We start from the raw sequence: 21,634 nt of genomic DNA on the forward strand, positions 1-21,634 counted from the left end.
ATTAATAATTATTAGTATTTGATATGTCCTATTAAAAATCCTGTTCAGTACACAATAATCTTTTCAATAAGTTGGAAGGGGGATAGTTTAAAAAATTATGCTCCCATAGAAAGTAAGTGGATTTGTGATTTGTACTATTAAAATTAAATATGTTGTTTGCAAATAAATTACTAGTTGACAGATTTATATTGACACTGCTTTTTTAATAGTTCAATGAGGTACTATTAGGGACAGTTTGCCAAAACTTTAAAGTGTAATCTTGACCCCAAACATATATGCTCTTGCAACACACATGCGGCCATTTATATGAAATAAATGCTTCCTCTCTTTTGGTGATGTCTTAGCTGCCTTTGAAATGGATCCTTACTTTGAATATTCACTTAGTTTTCATGTCTACCAGTGTGACTGAATTTCAAAATTTGAGCTACTTCCAACCAAATAATTTGCCCATTTAAATGCTCAGGGTATGGCCTCATTTTATAGTGCCATAAAATGAAATTTAAAAAGCCTCTCCAGAGAGCAGTGATTACCATTTTTTTCTTTAGTTGTTAGCCAAGCTAATAAATATTCCTAGCAGTTCTGTCATCGTATGTCATATAAAACTAGATCTAATGATCAAACCTAAGAGAGGATCCCAAGCGCTACAGCCCTAGAGTAAGAAGCAATTCGCCTGATTATTAGACCTTTGGGTTTTCAGAAACAGGACTAAACACACAACCCCGAGAGGGGTGTATGGAGGTGTCCTTGCAAAGGTTGGCTTATTGCCTGTCAACTGGCTGCTTAGTGAAGTGAAGATAGAACTGTGTGGCCCTGTGATGCTGTGTGTTCCTCAGTTGTCACTGCAGAGACACTTGGCTGGGACTGGAGATGGTCATACTGGCTTCTCTCTTCGTGTATATACAATGGTGAGGGGTCTGTGTGTGTGTGTGTGTGTGTGTGTGTGTGTGTGTGTGTGCACAAAATTCCTGACCAGTCTTTCAGCTTTTCTGGCTCTCTAGCATACCATCTTGGGTTCTATAGCACATGATCTCTCTTTCCAAAAGTATCCATTAAAGCTTGGGACCTTTCTCAAATTTTTGACAGCCAGTAATTCATAAAGGAAAAATGAATTAACTCAATTTTACCTTTATATTTCTCCTATAGGGCAGGAGAGTTGTTTGGAAGTGATTGCTGCAGGCTGTTAAGACAGCTACTTAGCTTTCAGGGCTGGCAAGAGAAGGATGAAAAGTAATGAGTTAACCTGCTAAGAATTTGGCCATTTTAATCATTGGAGTCTGGGTATACTTTGTCTCCATTTATACTGAGTGGGGAAACAGTTATCTTGATAAGCAAGGATTTATCTCACCCTCACCTCTCAGTGGCTGCCTGGATTCTGAGTAGAATAGACCCCTTTATGTAGCAAGGGGAATGGGCATGCTTTGTATGAGTAAGAAAAATAAAAAAAGCCACTGGTATTTTTTTTAAAGTTCTTATCAGCAAAGAGCATTACCGAGAAATCCAATAGGGTAGTGATGACATTCAACTTTATTTGTACCAGGAATGCACAGATGGCTGGAGTTAGCAGCTATTCATTTTTAGCACATATCTCCCATTATTGTTAGTGAGAATTACAAAGGCCTATCAAAGGGGGAAAATAGAGGAGAGTCTGTAGTATCAAATAAACGTGTATCATTTTTGTGCAAAGGTCACATACTTTGAATGATTCCTTTCTGTAATTGCCACTACTCATTATTAGTTTATTCTAGCTGAATTTGTATGTTGTCATGGTGTTTTTAATGACTTGAAGAAAAGCATTTCAGCAAACTGCACAGGTCTGAGAATTATAATTAGTCATTGCAGCTTGTGGGCTCTTATGTGACTAGCTCAATTGAGATGTGTTTTTACATAAAAGTTCCCCTTGATTAATTGCCCAGGAAATGCCTTCAGTTCATAGAGATTTATAAATCTATATCATAAATATTCTACTCCCAACAATTTGTTTGATGAGAAACCTGTGATTCTTTTTCTGAATCATCATGTTTTCAGGTGTTGCCAGGAGTTTTCTTGTAATCAATTTCCTTCAAATAACAATAGAGAAAATAAATGCCAGCAGCCAGGGAAACTATTGTTCCTTGTCATTTCACTTCTGCATTTGAAATGTAAGCCAATACCTTAATTTTCTAGATGATCCATATTAAAATCTAATGTTAAACAAAAGAAAAAAATAGAAAATCAAGTAATTAAAAATATAAGGAAAACAGAATTTGAGTTCACTATGATACAAAAAGTTATTAAAAATTCGACCACATTATTTTTGAATGGTATCAGTTTTGTGGTGCTGTATATACCATAGACTGGGTAATTTATACTGAATGGAAGTTTACTTCTCATTCTATAGGACGGAAAGTCCAAGATCAGGAAGCTGGCATCTGGTGAGGGCCTTCTTGCTGCTTCATTCCATGGTGAAAGGCAGAAAGGCAAGAGAGGGCAAGAGAGTACAACAGAGACAGCGAGAGGGGGCTGAATTTGTCATTTCAAATGGAACCCAATCCCAGGACAACAGCATTAATCCATTCATAAGGACAGTGCCACCATGACCCAAACACTTACCATTAGGGCCCCACCTTCCAGCATTGCTGCGCAGGAGATCAAGTTTCCAAATTTTGAACTTTGTGGGGCACATATAAACCACAACAGATAAAATGTTGCTTTGTTCATGGGTTGGGCTTTGAAGATGTTGATTTTATAGGGGTTTTCAGTTTCTTTGGTTGAGAAAGGGGAAAGTTTTTCTTGTAAATTTCTTCTTTGAAGGAAGAATTCTTATTTTATAAGGTACAATAAGAAATAATCAAGGATGTATAACAGAAAAAGGGCCTGATAGTAATCAGAATCACTGCATAGGCTGAGAAATATGAGGTTGAGACACTATTATCAGCAAAACACCTACTTTTGCAAATCATTTCCTTTTTTTCTGCTTTATCTTAAATTGAAATGAAATATTTTTCATATTCAACTAATTAGTATTGATGTTTTTCTTATTAGAGTAAAAATTTTGGCTATTACCTACTAGTATAGAAAAATCTGTCTATATTATATTACTTTAAATTATTTCTCATTTCTAAATTATGCTACAGCTTCATTTAATAAAGAGTTATTCATACATTATCCCACAGGAATTTTTAAAAACTTTAGTTATTTCTCAAACCTCAGCTATTCATTGATAAACAGTTTCCATAGATGCTGCAATATGAAGAATGTTAGAGTAAGCTTACTCCTATCTGTCTTTTTCAAGGTATATCAGATGGTTTTTAGTAATTGCAATGTCTATGTGTAAAGGAGAGATGCCCTCACAACCACCGTTTAGGGATATTTATGTGTGTGAAATATAAATATATGCATGTGATTTTGTGTGTGTGTGTGTGTGTGTGTGTGTGTGTGTGTGTGTGTGCACGCCCTCTGATTTGAAAAATATGGGTATTTACTGAGTTTTCTGTGGTGTGAAGAAAGAAAGCACTTGGAACAGCCCATGGTGGGTAGGAGTCATATAGCTTTGGATAAACAGTCTTACAGCTGGCCAGTGAGTTTTTTCTTTTTAGTAGTAGGATTATCCTGGTTAGCCCTGATAATAGGGAATTAGCAAGTGTGGCAAATTAGATGTATTCAGTCAGGAAAATGACATGAATTTTCGAGTCTTATAGATTGGGGTAGCGCTCCACCATTGCCTCCTGCTAGCTGTATCAGCCCTCTGAGCAAGTTGCTTTCCTGTTCTTCCTCATTTTTCTGGTCTGTGAAATATCTGTGTCATAAGATTGTCATGAGGATTAAATGAGGTGTGTATTCAACATAAGCATTGTCTAGTCCAAAGAGATGCTGATCAAATGCTGCTTTCTATGGCATACATGCTTATGTACCTGAGTTGGATATCCTAGTGGCTGCTCTGTAGATTTTAGATGGGATGACATTCCTAAATGTTGGGCTACCCTGCCCCTGGGAACTCTAGAAACACTGCCATCAAGGTGAAAACTAGAGAGGGCATGAAAAACTGTGGGTGCCCAGGATTTTTATGAATTCCACTAGGTAAAGATCCTATCATGACTCTAGTATGGAGAATTCTGTCTGTTGAGAAAATAGGCTTGGTCAAGAAGAAGGAAAGTTTATGTTCCGGGGATCAGTAATCTGCACATGGGCTCTCCAGGCTTATTTGTTCTTAGCCCCTTGTTTTTTGGTTTTGTTTTTATTTTTTGGTAATGTTATTAACATACCCTAGAGCTAGTACTGGTAGAATGGTATTTGGAAACCACTGAGTTAGGAAAAACATGTCATCAAGTGAAACTGAAACAGGTAGCATTTTAGCAGTGGATTTTGGAAGGGGTTAATTGTATTGAGGCAATTGTGTGGGGAAGTGGTTTCTTCTGTCTTCTCATTTAATCAGGGGGAAGTAGTTTACGCCCTCATTGCTGATAATTCTGGCACTTTGTTATCCTTCATTGATTTTTGCTTCATCCACCACCCACCACCAATTCTGTTTTACTCATTCACATCAGACTAAGAGAAGAGGTTTGAGTTACGAGAAGAAGAGTGGAAAGATCAGCCATTTATTTTTGTAATGTGTTGTCATGGGGATAAATACTTGGGAAAGTGTAAGGATGCATAAATTATTGTAACCCCTCACTGACCATAAGTTAAGCCTTCCAGATGCTTTAAGTTGTATTAATGAAAATAGTTTGGAGGAAGTTTGGGACGTTGGAAAAATGAAGCCTGTTAGGTGGATACTAATGTGAATAGTCCCAAAGAACTGTTTGAAATGGACAAGAAAAAGACGATGAAATATTTAGAAAGAAGAGTGCACACACAAAAATAAAACAAAGGTTTAAGAAATTTTTAAAAATTAGCTAACATATAATATGGACATTGGTTAATGTTCAAATCAGTGCTGGCCAATAGGGTAGCCATGAGCTACGTGAGGCTACTCTACTTAAATTTGTTAAAATTAAATAATATTTAAAAATCACTTTTACAATTGAACAAGCTGCTTTTTAAGTTTCCAATAGCCACATGTGGCTTGTGGTTAGCCTATTGGATAGCCTAGAAGATTTCCATAATTACAGAAAATATTGCATATGAGAGACAGAATTCTGACGTGGTCCCATGATCTCTACCCCTGGTTTTCACACCCTTGTATGATCTCCACTTGAACGTGAGCAGGTCTTGTAACTTGCATCTAGCTGATAGAATATGGCAAAGGTGATGGATAACATTCCCTTGAATAGGGTATGTCACACAGCAAAGGTGATGGAATACCACTGCCATGATATGTTATATTATATAAAACTTAATCTCAGCAGACTGAAGAGATTATCCTGCTAGCCTCAGAGAATCAAAACAGCCATGTTACAAACTGCTTAGGTAGAGGGCCACATGGCAAGGAACTTTGGGTGGCCTTTCAGACCTGAAAGAAGCCTTCAGCCTCTAGCTAATACCCAGTTAAAAGCTGGGAACCTCAGGCATAGAGCTGCAAGGAAAGGAATCTTGCCAACAACCTGAATGAGCTTGGAAGCACATTATTCCCCAGTGAAGCCTATAGATGAGAATTGCAGTCTGGCTGATATCCTGATTTCAGCCTGGTAAGACCATGAGCAGAGGGACCAACTAAGCTGTGCCTGGACTTCTGACCCACAGAAGCTGTGAGATAATAAATAATTGTTGGTTTAGGCTGCTAAGTTTGTGGGAATTTGTTATGCAGCAATATAAATCTAATTTGGTGCTGGTCCAAATTATCTTTGGATTGGTCCAATAAGCCACATCTCAGACCAGATCCTAAAGAGTATATAACTTGCTTTATTGCAGCTGGTGCTTTGCCTACCTCATAGAAAAAAAGAAAAAAAAGATTGTAACTTTCAAAAGGAAATGTCTAGGCCTAGTTAGTTAGTATGTTCCATTTACTTTTGTGGCAAAGGCGTCAGTAATGTACAATAATATTTTATTACGGCTATATAGCATAATAGATGCTATGATCTTTGGCAGCATCAAAACAATAGTTCAAATTCTACTTTCCTAAGTTTTTAACTGTATGATGTTTGGTATATTATGTAGCCTCTCTAAACCTCTTCTTCATCTGTAAAATGGGGGTAAAGTGCCCTCCATGTAAGGATGTTGTTTCATTTATCTGAGATTATATTTTGACAGTGCTTAGCATGCATCTGATACATACTCTAACATTTGAAAATGGAGGATGCTTTTATTATTTAACAATGTTTTAAAATTAATTTCTGATAGCAAATAATATAAACTCCAATACATTACTTCCATATGCTAATTTGGAAAATCATCATGTAAGATTTTTATCTTCTTACACCTCCATTTTATTTTATGTCTGGACCGCTGCAGCCCAATTTCAGATTGGATGCAATAAAAATAGGTCTTGCATACTCGAAGTGCCCCTTGTGCTCATAGGCTGCCTTGGCTGTATATTGTCTGGGCAAATCGCCCTCAACCTCTGGCCAGACTGTGGAATGTTGGTTTCCTCCAACATTAGACCCTGGGGGGTCAATTTTCACAGTTTCCATATGTTTTTATATTGCTCCAAACTGTAAATACAGCTGACACCCTACCAAATTGGCCCTAATGTGCCTGTGTCTAACAGTGGCGTCGTAGGCTTTTAGAATGATACAGTACTCCATGGAATTGTGGCAATTATATGAATGTTTTGTTTTTAAAGTGTCCGGATTCCATTTTTTAATTTGAAAAGAGGTAAATGATGTGCCAAGTGGAGATATGAGGTGGGGACAGGGCAGGATTTTCAATCTTGTGTCTTGCCCTGTCTTGGGTTTGCCCCTTTGGTCCTGAAGCTCTGTCCTCAAATCTGTTACCTGATATCTGTATTGTCCTTGCCCTTTTGTCCTTCTCTTACAAAAAGAAAAGGTTCTGTTGAGCTTCTGTTTTTACCTTCACTTGTTTTGTTATCTCCAAACTCTTTGTCTCAGATTCAGTCTGTTTGTACAGGAAGAAGAACCAAACTCATTATGATATACTTAGGTTCCACGATGTGAAGTACAATACATGTTTCTGCTTGTGGGACTGTATCCATCCATAAAACCTTACAATTTGTTCGAAACGTGATCACCTTGAGATTAATGAGTTCAGAGAATGGAAATTAACAGGGAAATTGCAAGATTCCCTGGTTGCTTCATAGTTGGGTCCTCATTTCAATAACTGTTGCTGCACAGTGACATTTAAGCTGTTGAAACTTCACAGTCCATCCTTAAGCTCTTCTTGTGGAAAGCTAATATTCCCAAATAATGACCTGATCTGTATCTAGTTCTTTAATAATCACCCAAGCTACCAGCCAGGGGTGTCCTATGAAGTCTGGAGTGGTATGTCTTTAAGTGGCTTAACTATAGAACAGGTATAGTATCCTGAGATTTCTCATTTGTGCACCTTAGAGCTTTTAGGGTTGCTTTGGGGAAGAGAAAGCAGGATAGTGGTGGAAAGGAACTCTGCAGCATTCTGCATAGGTGGTTGGCATAGCACAGAGACTAAGAGTTGTAGATAGTCTTTGGAGCCAGAATGATTGAGAATCCTGGCTTTGATACTCACTAGCTCTGTAACTTTCAACTGTTCCTTCATCTGCAAAAGGAATAAACAAATAGCACCCACCTAGTAAGGCTGTTGCGAGAATTAAGTAAGTTAATGTAGGTAAGGTGCCTAGAGCCCATCATGTGATGTCACAGAGTAAGTAATATGAGCATTTGCAGCTATGATGATTATTGCCTCATGTTCCAGACCAGGGTTCAGCAAATTCTGGCCCACAGGCCAAATCTGACCCTGCTACTTGTTCTTGCAAATAAAGTTTTATTGGAACACAGCCATGCCTGTTAGTATATATGTTGTCTGTGGCTACTTTTATACTACATGACAAAGTAGAGGCATTATTATATTGTTACCAGTAGAGACCTGTTGATGACAATGGATTAGGCATCGTGCTAGCTGTTAGTGTAGAGAAGGCAAGAGGATAAGTGTGGTCACTGTGCAGAGGTGCCTATAGCAGAACAAGGAAGACAAGAAAGGATCAGAAGTATGCCAAGTTCATGGCAAGGCAGGGATGGTATGATTTGGGAGTTAGTAACAGGAGGACCTAAGTTTCTCGATAGGCCAAGACAGCTTCCAGAGGGCGTCATGTTTATACTGGGGAGAGAAAATACATGCGAGTTATCAGTGATGAAGGAAGGGGCAGGGTGAGGGTGAGGTAAACAGTTTCTAGAAGAGGAAACCACTTGTTCAGAAACCCTGAGGACAGCAGGACTTGGCATGTCAGGGTGCAAATGGAAAACCAGTGTAGCTTGGGAGAGTAGGTTGAGATAAGACTTGCATGGAGGAGTTAGATCTGGTAGATGTCAATGTGAAGACACATGGATCTTTTGCTGAGGCTAGAGTGAAGTGGCGTGATCTCGGCTTACTGTAACTTCTGCCCCACCAGGATTCAAGTGATTTTCCTGCCTCAGCCTCCTGAGTAGCTGGGATTATAGGTGCCTACTACCACACCTGGCTAATTTTTGTATGTTTAATAGAGATGGGGTTTTGCCATGTTGGCCGGGCTGGTTTTGAACTCCTGACCTCAAAGTGATCCACCCTCCTCAACCTCTCAAAGTGCTAGGATTACAGGCGTGAGCCACCGTGCCCGGCCGACACATGGATGTTTTTGTAGGTAGTGGAGATCCATTGAAAAGTTTTTCCAGGGAGGAAGTTAGAATCAATTTGTCTACTTTCTGCTTCCCTACAGAGAGTGGATTGGGTGAACAGTTAGAGCCAGCTTCCTCATCCAACTTGGAGATGATGGTAGCTTGGGCCAGAGAGTACATGGATAGGACTCATTCCTTCACTCCAGTGAATGTCTGGGGATGGATTCCTGCTTGTCTGGAATAATAGGTGGTAGAATAGTCCATAAGGAATTCAAAACGTAAATAAATACATGATTATAAATTGGCTGAGTGCTGTGAAGCAAGTACATGGAGTGCTGTCAGAGATTCTGTGATAGGAGGGGCATCCTTGCATTCGATGCCCAGAAAAGGGCCTTCTGAGGGGGCGTTATTTCAGCTGAGAGACTTAAAGGGTAAAAGTCAGTTGTGGGAGGAGTGGTGGCCATGGAGAGGAATCCAACGGGGAGAATAGTCTGTGCCTATACCTTCTGGTGGGAAGGAGCTGCCGTGGTATTGCAACTGAAAGGAGGCCAAATTCCTGATTCTGGGGCTAACGGTGAGAGTGGTGTGGGATGAGACTGGCCAGCAAAGTTCACAGGTGTGCAGGTTTATTCTTTAGGAAAAGGGAAACTGTTGGAAGGTTGTATGCCAACAAGGGCGTGATCGGACTTACTTTAAAACAGCCAGTCTTGCTGTTGGGTGGAGAATGGATGAAAAAGGAAGTAAGAGTGGAAGCAAGGAGACCAGGGAGGAGAGAAGAGAGATGTGGTCCAGGCAAAATGTGATGCTGGCCTTAGCTCTCATGGAAGCAGTAACAATGTTTCCCTGTTTGCACTCCTGCGCTGTTGGCTCTGGGCAGGGCTTTGAAGCACGAGATGGATATGTAGATCCACAACATACTGAAGCAGGAGATATTTTCAGGCAGGCACAGATGGTAGAGGAACCCTGCTTTGGACCCTCCTGGAGCTGTATCTGCCACCAGCTTTGACCAGTGGGCCGGGAATCCTGAGCATATCGTCCAGTCTACAGTGAGAGGGATGTATAATGTGACAAAATATTCAGTGCTTAAGAATATGAGAAATAACCATCCCAGGATCACTATTCTCAGACCTACATGATCACCCTGTACTCTCTGGCTCACCAGACCTAGCTGGGAGGCCAAGTGATAAGAAATGTATTTGGTAAATAGTAAATCAGGGCCAGACTTGTTAGTTAATCATGTGGCCCTGACGTCTGTGTGTGGTCTGCTCACGAGGAAGAACATCTTATTATCAGATGCCTGTGGATTGAACATTGAGTTCTCAAGAAGATGAGAAAGCTGCTTTTCCTTTTCCCTTGGGGTTTCCTATGGGCTCATGCCAATCCTACCAAGTCCATCAGGAGAGGCAGGAGGACATTTGCAGTAACCCATGATCTCTCCGCTCTCCATCCCTGGGGTCTTCCCAAGTAGGCTCTACCATCTCTTAGCACTGGGTTTCAGTTGCTGGGTTTCATTCACATTTGAGGTGGTATGAAATTTCCCATATTCTGATCCTGAAACCTCCCCCAAATATGGATATACAGCACAGGAGTGCAAACAGGGAAACATTGTTGCTGCTTCCATAAGTATATCCATATTTGGGGGAGGTTTCAGGATCAGAATATGGGAGAATGTTTGAAGGAATCAGCCCTTCAGAACGTCCCCCAGAGTAAAATTGCTACCAGGAAAATAAACCCTTCTCTTGCTAATTGTGACTTCCCACTGTGTAACTTGCTAAGATTGTTCCCAAGGCTTTCTTGGCTCAGGTGAGAAAGTCAATGATGAGTTTAGTGGGACAGTGGATAAATGCTCTAGAAGCAGGTTGAGACAAGAGGATCAGTCTCTTGATGGCGGCAGTGGCCCATCTGGAGTGGCTGCCAACAAGGAGCGAAGATACCCATACCAGCTGCAGCTGGGGAGGCACGGCTGGGGTTGTGTGCTCTGTGGGTCCTGAGGGATCCAAGAACAGGCTGGAGCCCTGCTCTCTACTAAGTTGACAGAGCGAGAACCCCCACTCCCGTGCACAGCTGCAGCTGCCCAGCTGTGGCTCCGGACCCATGCATCCCTGTGCTCTTAGGGTCTGGGAAGCCCCCAGTGCCCACATGCTCAGAAGTGCCTATTCTTTCTCCCTGTCCTCTTCCCAATTCTGGTGGCTGCTCCTGTATAGAGCAAAGTTGTGGCCAGGCCAGGGTGCTACCGCAACCTGGCCAGGTGCGCACATGCTCAAGACAGCACTGACACTCCAGCTTCCTGTCGCCTTGGCCCCCTCTGGACTTTGGTGCTGGCAAGAACAAGCGGGAGGCCAGAGGTGCTGAGCGCAGCTTGGCATGGGCCTGCAGGCACCCCTTTATATGAATATCTTGAGCACTGTGGACAGCATGTTGATGGTGGCAGGAGGCAGACAGGTTTCTGGGCAGAAAGGGACAGATCCCTGGTGAAGCCCCACCTTCAAGCCAGGGAAAAATTGAAGCCTGGGGGCTGGGCTCCCTGTCTGGTTGGAATCTGAAGCCTGGAATGAGAACTTATGATGCCTTTTCTGGGCCTGCCCATGGCCACCCATGGACCAATCAGCATGCACTTTCTCCCTTCTGAGCCCATAAAAACCCTGGACTCATTAAGACACACACTGATGTTGGGTCTGCCAGCTACGGGAAGAGTACCCACTTCAGATTCCCTCGACTCTTCAGGACAACCTGTCTGTAGATAGGAGCTACCTACCACGAGTCTCCTCTCTGCTGAGAGCTGAACGCTCATCAAGATGACCTGCCTGTGGAAAGGAGCTACCCATTTTGGGTCTCCTGAGAGCTGTTTTGTCACTTGGTGAAGCAGCTCTTCACCTTGCTCACCTTCCAGTTGTCCATCTACTTCATTCTTCCTGGCAGCAGAACAAGAACTTGGGACCCACTAATGGTGAGACTGAAAGAGCTGTAATAGAAACAGGACTGAAACACATCCCCTGCTCACCACATAGTGGGCGGTGAGAAGGAGAGAAGAGCTGTGGCCCTTTGGGAAGCCCAGACCTAGGCTCTCCCCTTGCCAGGGTGGTGACACCCTCTCTGGGGCTCTGCGATTCCCGGTATCTCCAAGCTTCCGGGTACCACCGCGTTCCCTGGTGCCTGCAATGGAAGTTACTTGTGGTATACCTGGTCTAGGGGCAGCCTCACACAGGGCAGGCACCTGGAGCTGCCCACCCCACTGCAGCTGGCACACCTGGTTACATGCAGTAGCTTGACCCCATGCTTGCTACACACCCCTCGTCACTCCATGCCTGGCTTGCCCTTGGCAGGCATGGGATCCGGGATGGTAGTATGAGCTGAGACCAGCCTGTTGGGCCACATGGTTGGAACAAACCCATTTTGTTTGTGGGTGCAAGCAAAACCCAAGCAGGGGTTTTGCTGGCCACAGAGGTTTCCAGCTGGCAAAACAATACCCTAAGGATCCTGTGACACTGTCATTTATAAAGCACTCACTGTGTGCCAGGAACTATTTTAAGGGCCTTAGATTTATTAAATCATTTAATGTCCCCATTCCCTAATGAGGTAACTTGGCCAGGGTCACAGACTTGGTAAGGAATATTGCTGCAGTAAGAATGCAGCTGACCTGGAACAAAGTCCTTGATCTTGGGCGTCTTACTGCACTGCCTTTCGGCCCCCTTGGTCACATACGATTATCAGGCTGAGCAAGGAATAGGAACATCTTCCCCAAGGAGGGTTTTGCTAGTGGAGCCTGATGCTATAAGGCAGAGGCTAAAATTGTCTTTGCCCCTAGGAAGTTCTACTTCTCAAGTCTTCAAATCTGAACACTCCCTTTGATACTTTTCTTTAGCTATCTTACGCTACGTTTTCAGGTTCTGGATGTGTCCTGCTGGCCTGGTAAATGACAAATGATGTCTTTTTCTAGTATGCTGGCATTGTGAGATTTAACCGAGGTTGGCTTTGTCTCTGGGTCCTTGTGTAGCCCCAAGCACCACAGAGGAAGTGGAAGACATGATGGTACTCACTTTCAGAGAGCAAGGGCCATTGTTAGGGAGAGGAGGAAGAATAAAGCAAGGAGGGAAGCCAAGGCAGAAAATGTGGGGATGTGGGCTTGGACATCCTGCTGCATGGCTTTGACAAGGACTTACGGAGTTGACCATGATCAAAGCTAGTAGCCAAACAGCTGCGCTGTTCTTGAGAGGCTGCCGTGAGGTGCAAAGTCCACGAGATCTGGCTTGTCCTGGAGCTAAGTCTTAAGACCTTGGTGTGGCTTCTGACTCTTTGCTGGGAAGAGAGTTGGGTTTGAATTGCCATAGCAGGCCATATCCTTTCTCTTCCTGGAAAGGACATCATGCTCGTGACATTTGGCACATTTATACTTGCTATAAAAAATCCTTAGAGTATTTATGAAAGCTTTCTAAAATTTATAGCTTTGCTGGAGTACTGAATGGTATTTACAAACCTAAAAAAATGGAATCATCTCAGTGGTTACAAGTAAAAGCTTCTATTATCGGAAAGTCCGCATGCAATGTGCATTGTCAGCTTCCATTGTGTGTGTGTGGCCCAGCTACTTGAGCAGTCATTGCAGGAACCCAGCTTACTTACCCATGGTTGTCATGAGCTTCCTGCAATGCTTCTATTAGGATAACTTGCTAGGAATGTAACTCATCCATTATTAAGGAAAGCACAAGTGAGAGCTAAACGTGTGACATAAAGCATTCAATAATGCATTCTGAAGTCTGTTGTTTGAGGTATTTGGAATACCTGCTGTTCTGAAATGGATAACAAGGCACTAAATATGTGTGCACAATATTGCACAAGACTTGATTACACTCTTCTTATGGTATGCTAAGAGTGAAACAGTGAACATGCTGTGGTCTGTTCTAAGCATTTTACCAGTACTAACTCATCAACCCCTCACAATCACTCTGTGAGTTAGATACAGTTATTGTTTTTGTTTTATATGTGAAGAAGCTGAGGAACAAAGGTTAGGTTAGGAAGTTTGCCCATGGCCACACAGCTAGAAATGGCAGACTTCTATTGGAAGCCCAGGCCGTCTGGTTCCAAGGTTTATGCTATTAGCCACTGCTGTCCTTAGAAGATTCATATGGCCAGGAAATAGTCTTTCGTGGGATTCTACCATTTTACACTTGCAGTTAAACATATATCCACTTATTTGTCCAAGAGAAATGAATGCATATATACACAAAAAGACTGGCATAAGAATGTTCATTGCAACTTTATTCTTAACAGTAAAAGAAAATGAAACAGCTCAAATATCCATTAACAAGGAAATAGCTACTCAAACTATAGTGTATTTATATAATGGAATAGTACTCAGCACTAAGAAGCAATGACCTAATACAACAATATGAATAAATCTTAAACCTTTATGCCAAGTGAAAGAAGTCAGATACAAAAGTATATGTACCATCTGATTCTATGTATATAAAGTTCAAGAGCAAGCAAAACAAATCCATATAGATAAAGATTAGAATGGTGCTCACTTCTGGGAAGAGGGGAGGGCCATGAGGCTAGGTGGTAGCATGCTCTTTATTTTGATTTGTCAAAAACCTTTGACTTGTATGCCTAATATTTATGCATCTTCTTGTATGTATTTATGCTCCACTTACACACACACACACATACACACACGGGCACATACACACCCATACAGTGTAAATGGAAGATCTCATTTCCTCCCAAACCTATCCTCTTCTTCCGTTACTACCACTGTTTTTATGGACTGGTGTGGAGTTTCCATTTACATGCATGTGTGTCTTTATACATCCAAATAGGCATTCATATTTTAACATAAATAACATCAGACTATTTGTCTTACTTTATTTCTGCTACCTGCTTTCTTTTTTGAGTAACAATATATCCTGAAGGGTTTTCCATGTCCGTACTGCATTTTGCCTTAATCTTTTTAGCTAGCCTAATTTTATATTATGAATATACTTAATTTCTTCAGTTTCCTTCTGATAGATGATTAGGCAATTTTCAAATTTTTACTTTTACAGTCGTAATGGAAATGTTTGTGTATATATATGCATACATATGTTTGCACTGTGCAAGCACTTTTGTAGGCTATTTTCCTTGAAGAAGGGTATTCTTGGGCAAAAGGAATCAATGCTTTGGTGGAAATCACTAAATTGATTTCCAAAAATACTTTTGGTAATTACACTTTTCCTGACCCATATGAGAACTACATTCCTGCATCCTTTCCAACAATGAATATTACCAATCTTTAAAGGTTTTTCAGGGCAGATGGGTAAAAAAGTGGCATGTTTTTGTTTCTATTGAGATTTTAAAAGAAATTTTGATTTTTTTCCTTGTTTTGCAAATATTTGGGCACATGCACTTGGAAAAACATATGATTCTCCTGTCCTGCACTCCTAGCTGTGTAATTCTAGAGGTCTCAGAGTCTGACACATTCTCACCAGCAAGTTAGAGAATATTTTATTCTTAGAATTTGACAGATTATTCTAGTGAAAATGGCAGGATTCTGTTCTCTCTGACATGCTTTCTTAATATGGTAGTCATTGTTGACCTTGACACTTGTTGGAAATTTTTAATTTAATGCAAGTTCCTTGATGGTGACTGGATTTTGAAAAGTGACATGCCTTGTTTTATGAAACCAGTACATTTAAGTTAAACATTGAAAACTAAACTTACCACTGTATTTTCCAAACACTTCTTTTGCCATAATTGTTTTTATCTTTTTAAAATTTGCATTTTACATATATTTTTCATGCTGGTTTTTCTGGAGAAAAAATTCATCCCAAACAACCTTTTTTTTTTTAAATCATAGAGCAGGTCAGTTTCTGGCAGAGCCTTGCCAAGGGGTTGGTGGTTTGGTAAACAGTGACACTTGCTTCTGGGGCAGGATAGCAGGAAGGTATAGCAGTCTTCACAACCAGGGGTCTTACCTTTTAGATTTTGGAGACATTTGAAAGCTGCACTGAATCAGTGTGAGTGTTCTTCTGCAGGTAGGGGAACATGTGGAGACTGATAGGTCCCTTATAGATTTTATTCTTACAAATGCTATAGTTGTTGCTAGCAAAAATTACTGTGGTCATTTTTTCACTGAGCATCTGCGGGGGCATTTTCTCTTCTCTTAGAGATCTAGTATTTTTAAATTTCATGACTCCTCTGCCTGCCTCACTCATAAATTGCCATTTTAACCTGTGTTTCAGGTAGCCTTAGGGCTTCCCTGAGAAGCACTTGAGAGAGGAGTTGTCTGGTAGTGAAGCTCTGCTTACCTGTTCCACTCCATTCCTTACTTCTTTCCTACCTGTTCCAGAGCAATTCTTCTCTTCCTTTTTGACTTTCAAGTAAGCGTTAAGTAGCAGAAAGCCTTCGACTGCTAGAAATATCTTTGAAAACCATGGCACTACTTCAGGGGAGTGTACACACTTTATATGTAGCTATTGATAGTTCCATGTACAAAGACAAGATGATCATTCTCATCACCTTGCCCTGCATGTCTCGAATTGGCTCAAATCCTAAGCAGGGCTATTCAAAATCCAACTTTCCTTTATCAATCACTGGTGGTCTTAAATAACGGAGTGTTTGAAGGAATGGCTGGAGATAGGCCTCCAGCACAATGTCAAAACTTCAGTTCCCCATTTTTCTTAGGCACTCATTCTTAATTCAGGAAGCTTTAAGGGACATGTGGGTTTGGAATTTGCTTTCTTGTTTGGGATTGAGAAAAACGTTGCAGTATCCCTGAAAATAAGGTCTCTGTGTTCAGACTATTCCAAGAACTTTGCAGGAGTTCTTTCACTATGCAAAAGAGTTTTGTAATAATAATCTGTATTTGCACCCATACTTGGGGCAGGGGGACTTGTATCAGTTGGTTCTATTTAACAGTGTAAAGTAATAAAATTATTTCTTTATAAAAATGCCCACTAATTAAACAATCACATGAATCATACTGACCTCTCCATTACATTCTGTTACTGAGCTCTGCCGTTATTTCCTAAGGAACTGGAAAATGTGCCTGCCCTGGGTTAGTATGGCCTTTGGAAATATGGTCTCCTCATTCAATTAGAAAGCAAGAGGTCATTCTTGCCATCTTTATAGTAACCACAAGATCATTTCCTCCAAGTGGATTCGTATGCAAGTTTGACTTGGTGATTTCATGTGTATACATTGCTGTATCAGGTAAAAATGGGGAAATATTAGACAAAAATTATGTAATTTAAAGACTAAGAAGATCATTATTCTATCAGACTTTATATCCTCCTATTAAGTGCTACCAATAATATTTAAATCATGGCCTCAGTTAGTGTAAATATAAGAAACCAAAGTGTTCAGAATATATATATATATATATATGCACATATATGTGTGTGTATGTGTATATATATGTAGTGTATGTGTGTGTATGTTTTAGAGATGAGGCCTTGCTATGTTTTACAGGCTGGACTCTAACTCTTGGGCTCAAGCAGTCCTCCTGCCTCAGCCTCCTGAGTAGCTAGGACTACAGGCATGAGCCACTGCACCCTCAAACTCTTTATTAGCAGGCAGTATACTGTTAGTGCTAGATAATATGATTCGACTAAGTAAACAATGCTCTTGTGCTTCATTTACTTGGAATGGGAGAGAGTAGGGGAGTATATAATTTATGAGGACTAGAAATAAAAGTTTCTTGTGGAGAGCAGTTTTCATTTTATTTTAATTGCTTCAATTTCACGTTTGCTGTTTATCATCTAGTTCTCATCTCGTTTACATTTTCAAAAGAGCAGTGATTCTCAGTATGTTTGTTACAGAGTCAGGGCTCAGTAACAGTGGCTAACATGGCAAGGCTGTGGTATGGGGGAAAGGGATCCAGAAGGACCCCAAATGATTCTGTTGCTCATCCCTCCTCTTGTGGTCACTGCTCCCAAACCCTCCATACTGCCCTCCTACCTCCTCGTGTGTTGGATTAGATTTATTATAGCTGCTGTGGACATGGTTGCCTAAATCTGTGGAATGTTTTGCTAAACGCTTCTGGTGCAATAGTCCACATTAAGCTCGTAATTCCCATTGTTGTTTTCTTTAACCCATTCTTTATCCTTAGTCTTTTACTCACTTGATCACTTTATGATTCTGTACTTTGACATGCTGTAGATTCATTAAGAACTTTTACTCCAAGCCCCAGAGCCTTATTTAACATTATGATTAGCCAAACTGTTATTGTGTTTGAGCTAAGTGATGACAGTGTATTTGATTGGAGCCTCGTAATTGTTATTTTAAAATCAAAGTAATGGATTATGATCTCAGAAGAAGAACATGATCCAAAAGAAGAATAATAATAATTAGAACAGCAACCACTTAGAAGAAAATTAATGCCCTATCATGGACCAGAGGCCCTATGTGCCTCGGCCCTGCCTACCTGTGCCGTCCCGTCTTCCACGCACATCCTCTCCTGGATTAGCCTCACTGCAGCCTTCCAGTTTCTTCTCTCCTGCCTTGGGAATTAAACAAATTGTTCTCTCTGCCTGGGAGCTCTGCCACTGGTGTTTCTCTTGGTTAGCTCTCACTTTGTTTGGGAGGCTTTCTTTGGCCACAGCATAAAAAGACATCTACTTCCAGTCTACCTACCACCTGTCCACACACGCACATCACCATCTCTCGCAGCATGCTATTTGTTTCCTTCAATGTTAAGAAACCTAAATTGTGTCTCCTTGGTACTTGTCTGTCTTGTCTACTGGCCTCTAAGCTCCATGAGGGTGAAGATTATACCTGTCTCATTGACCACTGCAGCCCGAGTGCCATCCTGGAACCTCACATTAAGTGGATACTCAATACATATTTGTAACTGAATGAGTGGATTATTCAGAAGTATCTTTTTCCCGAGCCCATATCCAGATATCCTATGCTTAGTACTTCCTGAGTCTATTTGTGATAACATACGATCTTCCAGTGGTTGAATTTAACCAAGCTGTGCTGACTTTTCTCAGGCATATGAAAGATCAGAATAAGAAGGTGGCCAACCTCAAGCACAATCAACAGTTGGAAAAGAAGAAGAATGCTCAGTTATTAGAAGAAGTCCGCAGGCGAGAAGATAGCATGGCTGACAACTCACAGCATTTGCAGGTAAGGACAGGCTTCTCTTCTTAATCTCTAAATAACTAGAGATGGACTCTCTCAGAAACGTTACCCTTGTTGCCAGAAAATACGCACAGAAATGGTGGACTTGCCTTTGCCCTGGGTCTAGAACTAACAGTGTGTGCCCAACGAACCCAGTAGGTCTTTCCCGGGGTGGGTCATCATTTTCAGAATTAAAAGCCAATTATGGTATAGCCTAGAAATACAGTGCAGAGTCTTTTGGTTCCTGTACCTCACCTTAAAAAGGCAAGGGCTGCATTTATATAGTTGGCAAGAAATTTAAAACATAGAAATGTCTTCCTTTACAATTTATATTTAAATTGTTTTCGAAATAGAAGAAGGCAAATGTGTGTGTATTATCACAGAAGGTATTTGGGTGAGGATACATTCAGCTGATCCCAGACAGTTTACAAATCCAGTTTGTTTTGTTCAAGACTGTGAGCCTCAGACACAGATCATTATTCTGTCTTCTCCGTGAATATGGTTATCTTTCAATGGACAGCTCTATCTTAGAAACAAACCAACTCACTGGAAACACCACTTTTTCCTCATTAACCTTCCTTATTTTTGGCGAAGGAGTGCTCCCCATGTACTTAATAAAACGTTCAAGCTAAAATAGGGCATTTGCTTTGAAGTTTCTTTATTTATTCCAGTGTGCCTTTAAACAGAGCAGTTCAAGCTGGCTGGAGTTCATGTTAAATTTTGGTTATTAATTAGTGTTTTTCTCTAGTTATATATTAGGTTTCCTCCTTGGAGACAGGAAAAGTTAGATAATTTCAATATGTACTCATAATTCATCTTTTTAATTGGCCAAAAGAGAAATCAATAATTATTCCAGAGTAGGAAATACAAGGAAATATCTTGCATAAAGCATGGCACATAGATACTAGTTAATATTTGGGGGATTTTTTTTGTCTCTCTGTGTCCTAGACATGTTTTCTGGTGTCACTGAAGCCTCTTGACACTGTTGCCTGATTTGGAGTGTTCACTGAATTGTGAGACAATAGGAGGTGGGCCCCGAACTTAAAAGAGGACCTTCCTATGGTGTGCTACTCTATAAAATAAGAATAATAATTGCATCTGCTCCAGAGTAGTCATGGGGGTTAAACAGTCAAGGCATATAAATAATTTAGAATTGTACTTGGCACAGACTATGCCCAAAATAAGTGTTCATGACTAACAGTTGTTATAATAACAAGGAAAAGGCAAATGAAACATTAAAAATGATTTGTCTGCTATACGCAGAGGTATTTCTATAGTTCTAATCTGATATGCGTTGAGTATCAAAGTTTTTATCTTTTCTATAGGTGGTAATTTTTTCTTTTCTAAGGACACATTTAGTTATGGAAATTAATGTCTTGTTTTGGCCCATGAACTTTTGTATAGCAATATTTTCATAAGGGGCCTTGATAACTACCTCACAGCCCTACTCATAAAAGATAGCATGGTCTGGAATTGCTTAGTTGCATTCCTGACCACCCCAAATAAAGGATAGCATTTGAAATGCAATAAAAAGTAATCATGATTAATTTTGATGAAAATGTCTCTGGTTAAGGTTAATAGAGAGTAAACCTCCCACTTTCCTGTATTGTTAAGCAGATGTGCTCAGATGTAGTAACTACTGCCTTTTGAAAACTTTCAGGAGGCACTGATTGTTTTAATATTGCTGTTGTTTTGAGCATTTCCTCTTTATAAGTTAGCCTGTTAAGCCTTTTAAATGTCAGTCAACCAGCATTTGGCTTGGCTGGTTGGTGGTTGTGGCATTGGCACCTGCTAATTTTGATTTGTTTCACACTAGCATTTGGTAACAGTTGGATACACTGGCTTCATGATTTCAACTAACCCAACATGTGTTACATCCAGAAAATAATAATGTAGAGTGTTGCCTGCAACAATAATAGCTAGTAGATCAGGCTTCAAAGACGAGCACCAAGAGATTCAGCTAGTTGGTATGAAAGTTGGAAACAAAGTTGAATGAAGATAGAGTGACTGTGCTTTTTATTGTTCAAACCAGAACACAAAAGGCAATAGACAAAACCTGTGTTACCTCAGTCAAACCGAGATATATAGCATAGTATGAAGCATTTTACAAGTCCAGTCTTCTTTATTTCTTAAGTTTATAGTTTTCTGACAGAAATTACAAACTCAAATGCCTTCAGGGTTTAGGCTTTTAACATAAGAAACAGCCTTGTGTGGAGGAAAAATAATGGTGTCTGGTTCTTTCTGCCTGTTTTTTTTATTGTTTATTTTTGTTAGAGATGCATCAGTTAGCAGTTGCCATACTAATGTTGTTCTGTGCAACAAATCACCCCAAAATGCAGTGACTTTATAGTACCAATAGTTTATTCTTACAGATTTGCAGGTTGGCTGACTGGCCCAGCTGGTCTAGGGTGGGCTTGGCTGGAAACTTCTTCTACTTACTGCAAGTCTGTGTTGGTGGCTGGGACAGCTCTGTTACACATGTGCATTCTGAGGGTCGGGCTGCAGACGTGTCAGCAACCCAGGGAAAACTCTTCTAATGACAGTTACTGAGGCACAAGAGAATAAGCAAACATATTCAAGGCCTCATAAGGCCTAGTCTTGAACTGATACTGTGATTTTCACTCTTTGCATTGGCCAAAGTCACAGATTGGAAAAGTATATTCTACTCACAAAGACAACATTGTACAGGAGTAGATACAAGGAGAGGTGAAGAATTTAGGCCCATCACTCAGTCTATCAAAAGAGACAAGCCCTGGACAAATATTTCTCTATTATAAGAAAAATAGCATATGCATAATGAAAAATTTCAGCTGTGGGTGACCTTAGTATGTGGATAAAATTTAGGGTAGTGGGGAACGCACTATAAGGAACGCAAGAACCCTTAC

The 21,634-nt window shown here is 40.6% G+C and overlaps 1 protein-coding gene across 11 annotated transcripts in view; it reads left to right on the forward strand.

Annotated features, from left to right (window-relative positions):
• Window positions 1-21,634, forward strand: part of ERC2 (ELKS/RAB6-interacting/CAST family member 2) — a 970,127-nt gene that overhangs the window by 518,503 nt on the left and 429,990 nt on the right. For all 11 annotated transcript variants that reach the window (XM_074403633.1, XM_074403639.1, XM_074403634.1 and 8 more), the window contains one exon: window positions 18,620-18,755. In XM_074403633.1, coding sequence (XP_074259734.1) covers window positions 18,620-18,755 — 136 coding nt within the window. The remainder of the gene's footprint in view (window positions 1-18,619; window positions 18,756-21,634) is intronic.

The sequence above is a fragment of the Saimiri boliviensis genome, chromosome 8 (assembly GCF_048565385.1).
Source record: "Saimiri boliviensis isolate mSaiBol1 chromosome 8, mSaiBol1.pri, whole genome shotgun sequence".
In the NCBI taxonomy this organism is placed as follows: Eukaryota; Metazoa; Chordata; class Mammalia; order Primates; family Cebidae; genus Saimiri; species Saimiri boliviensis.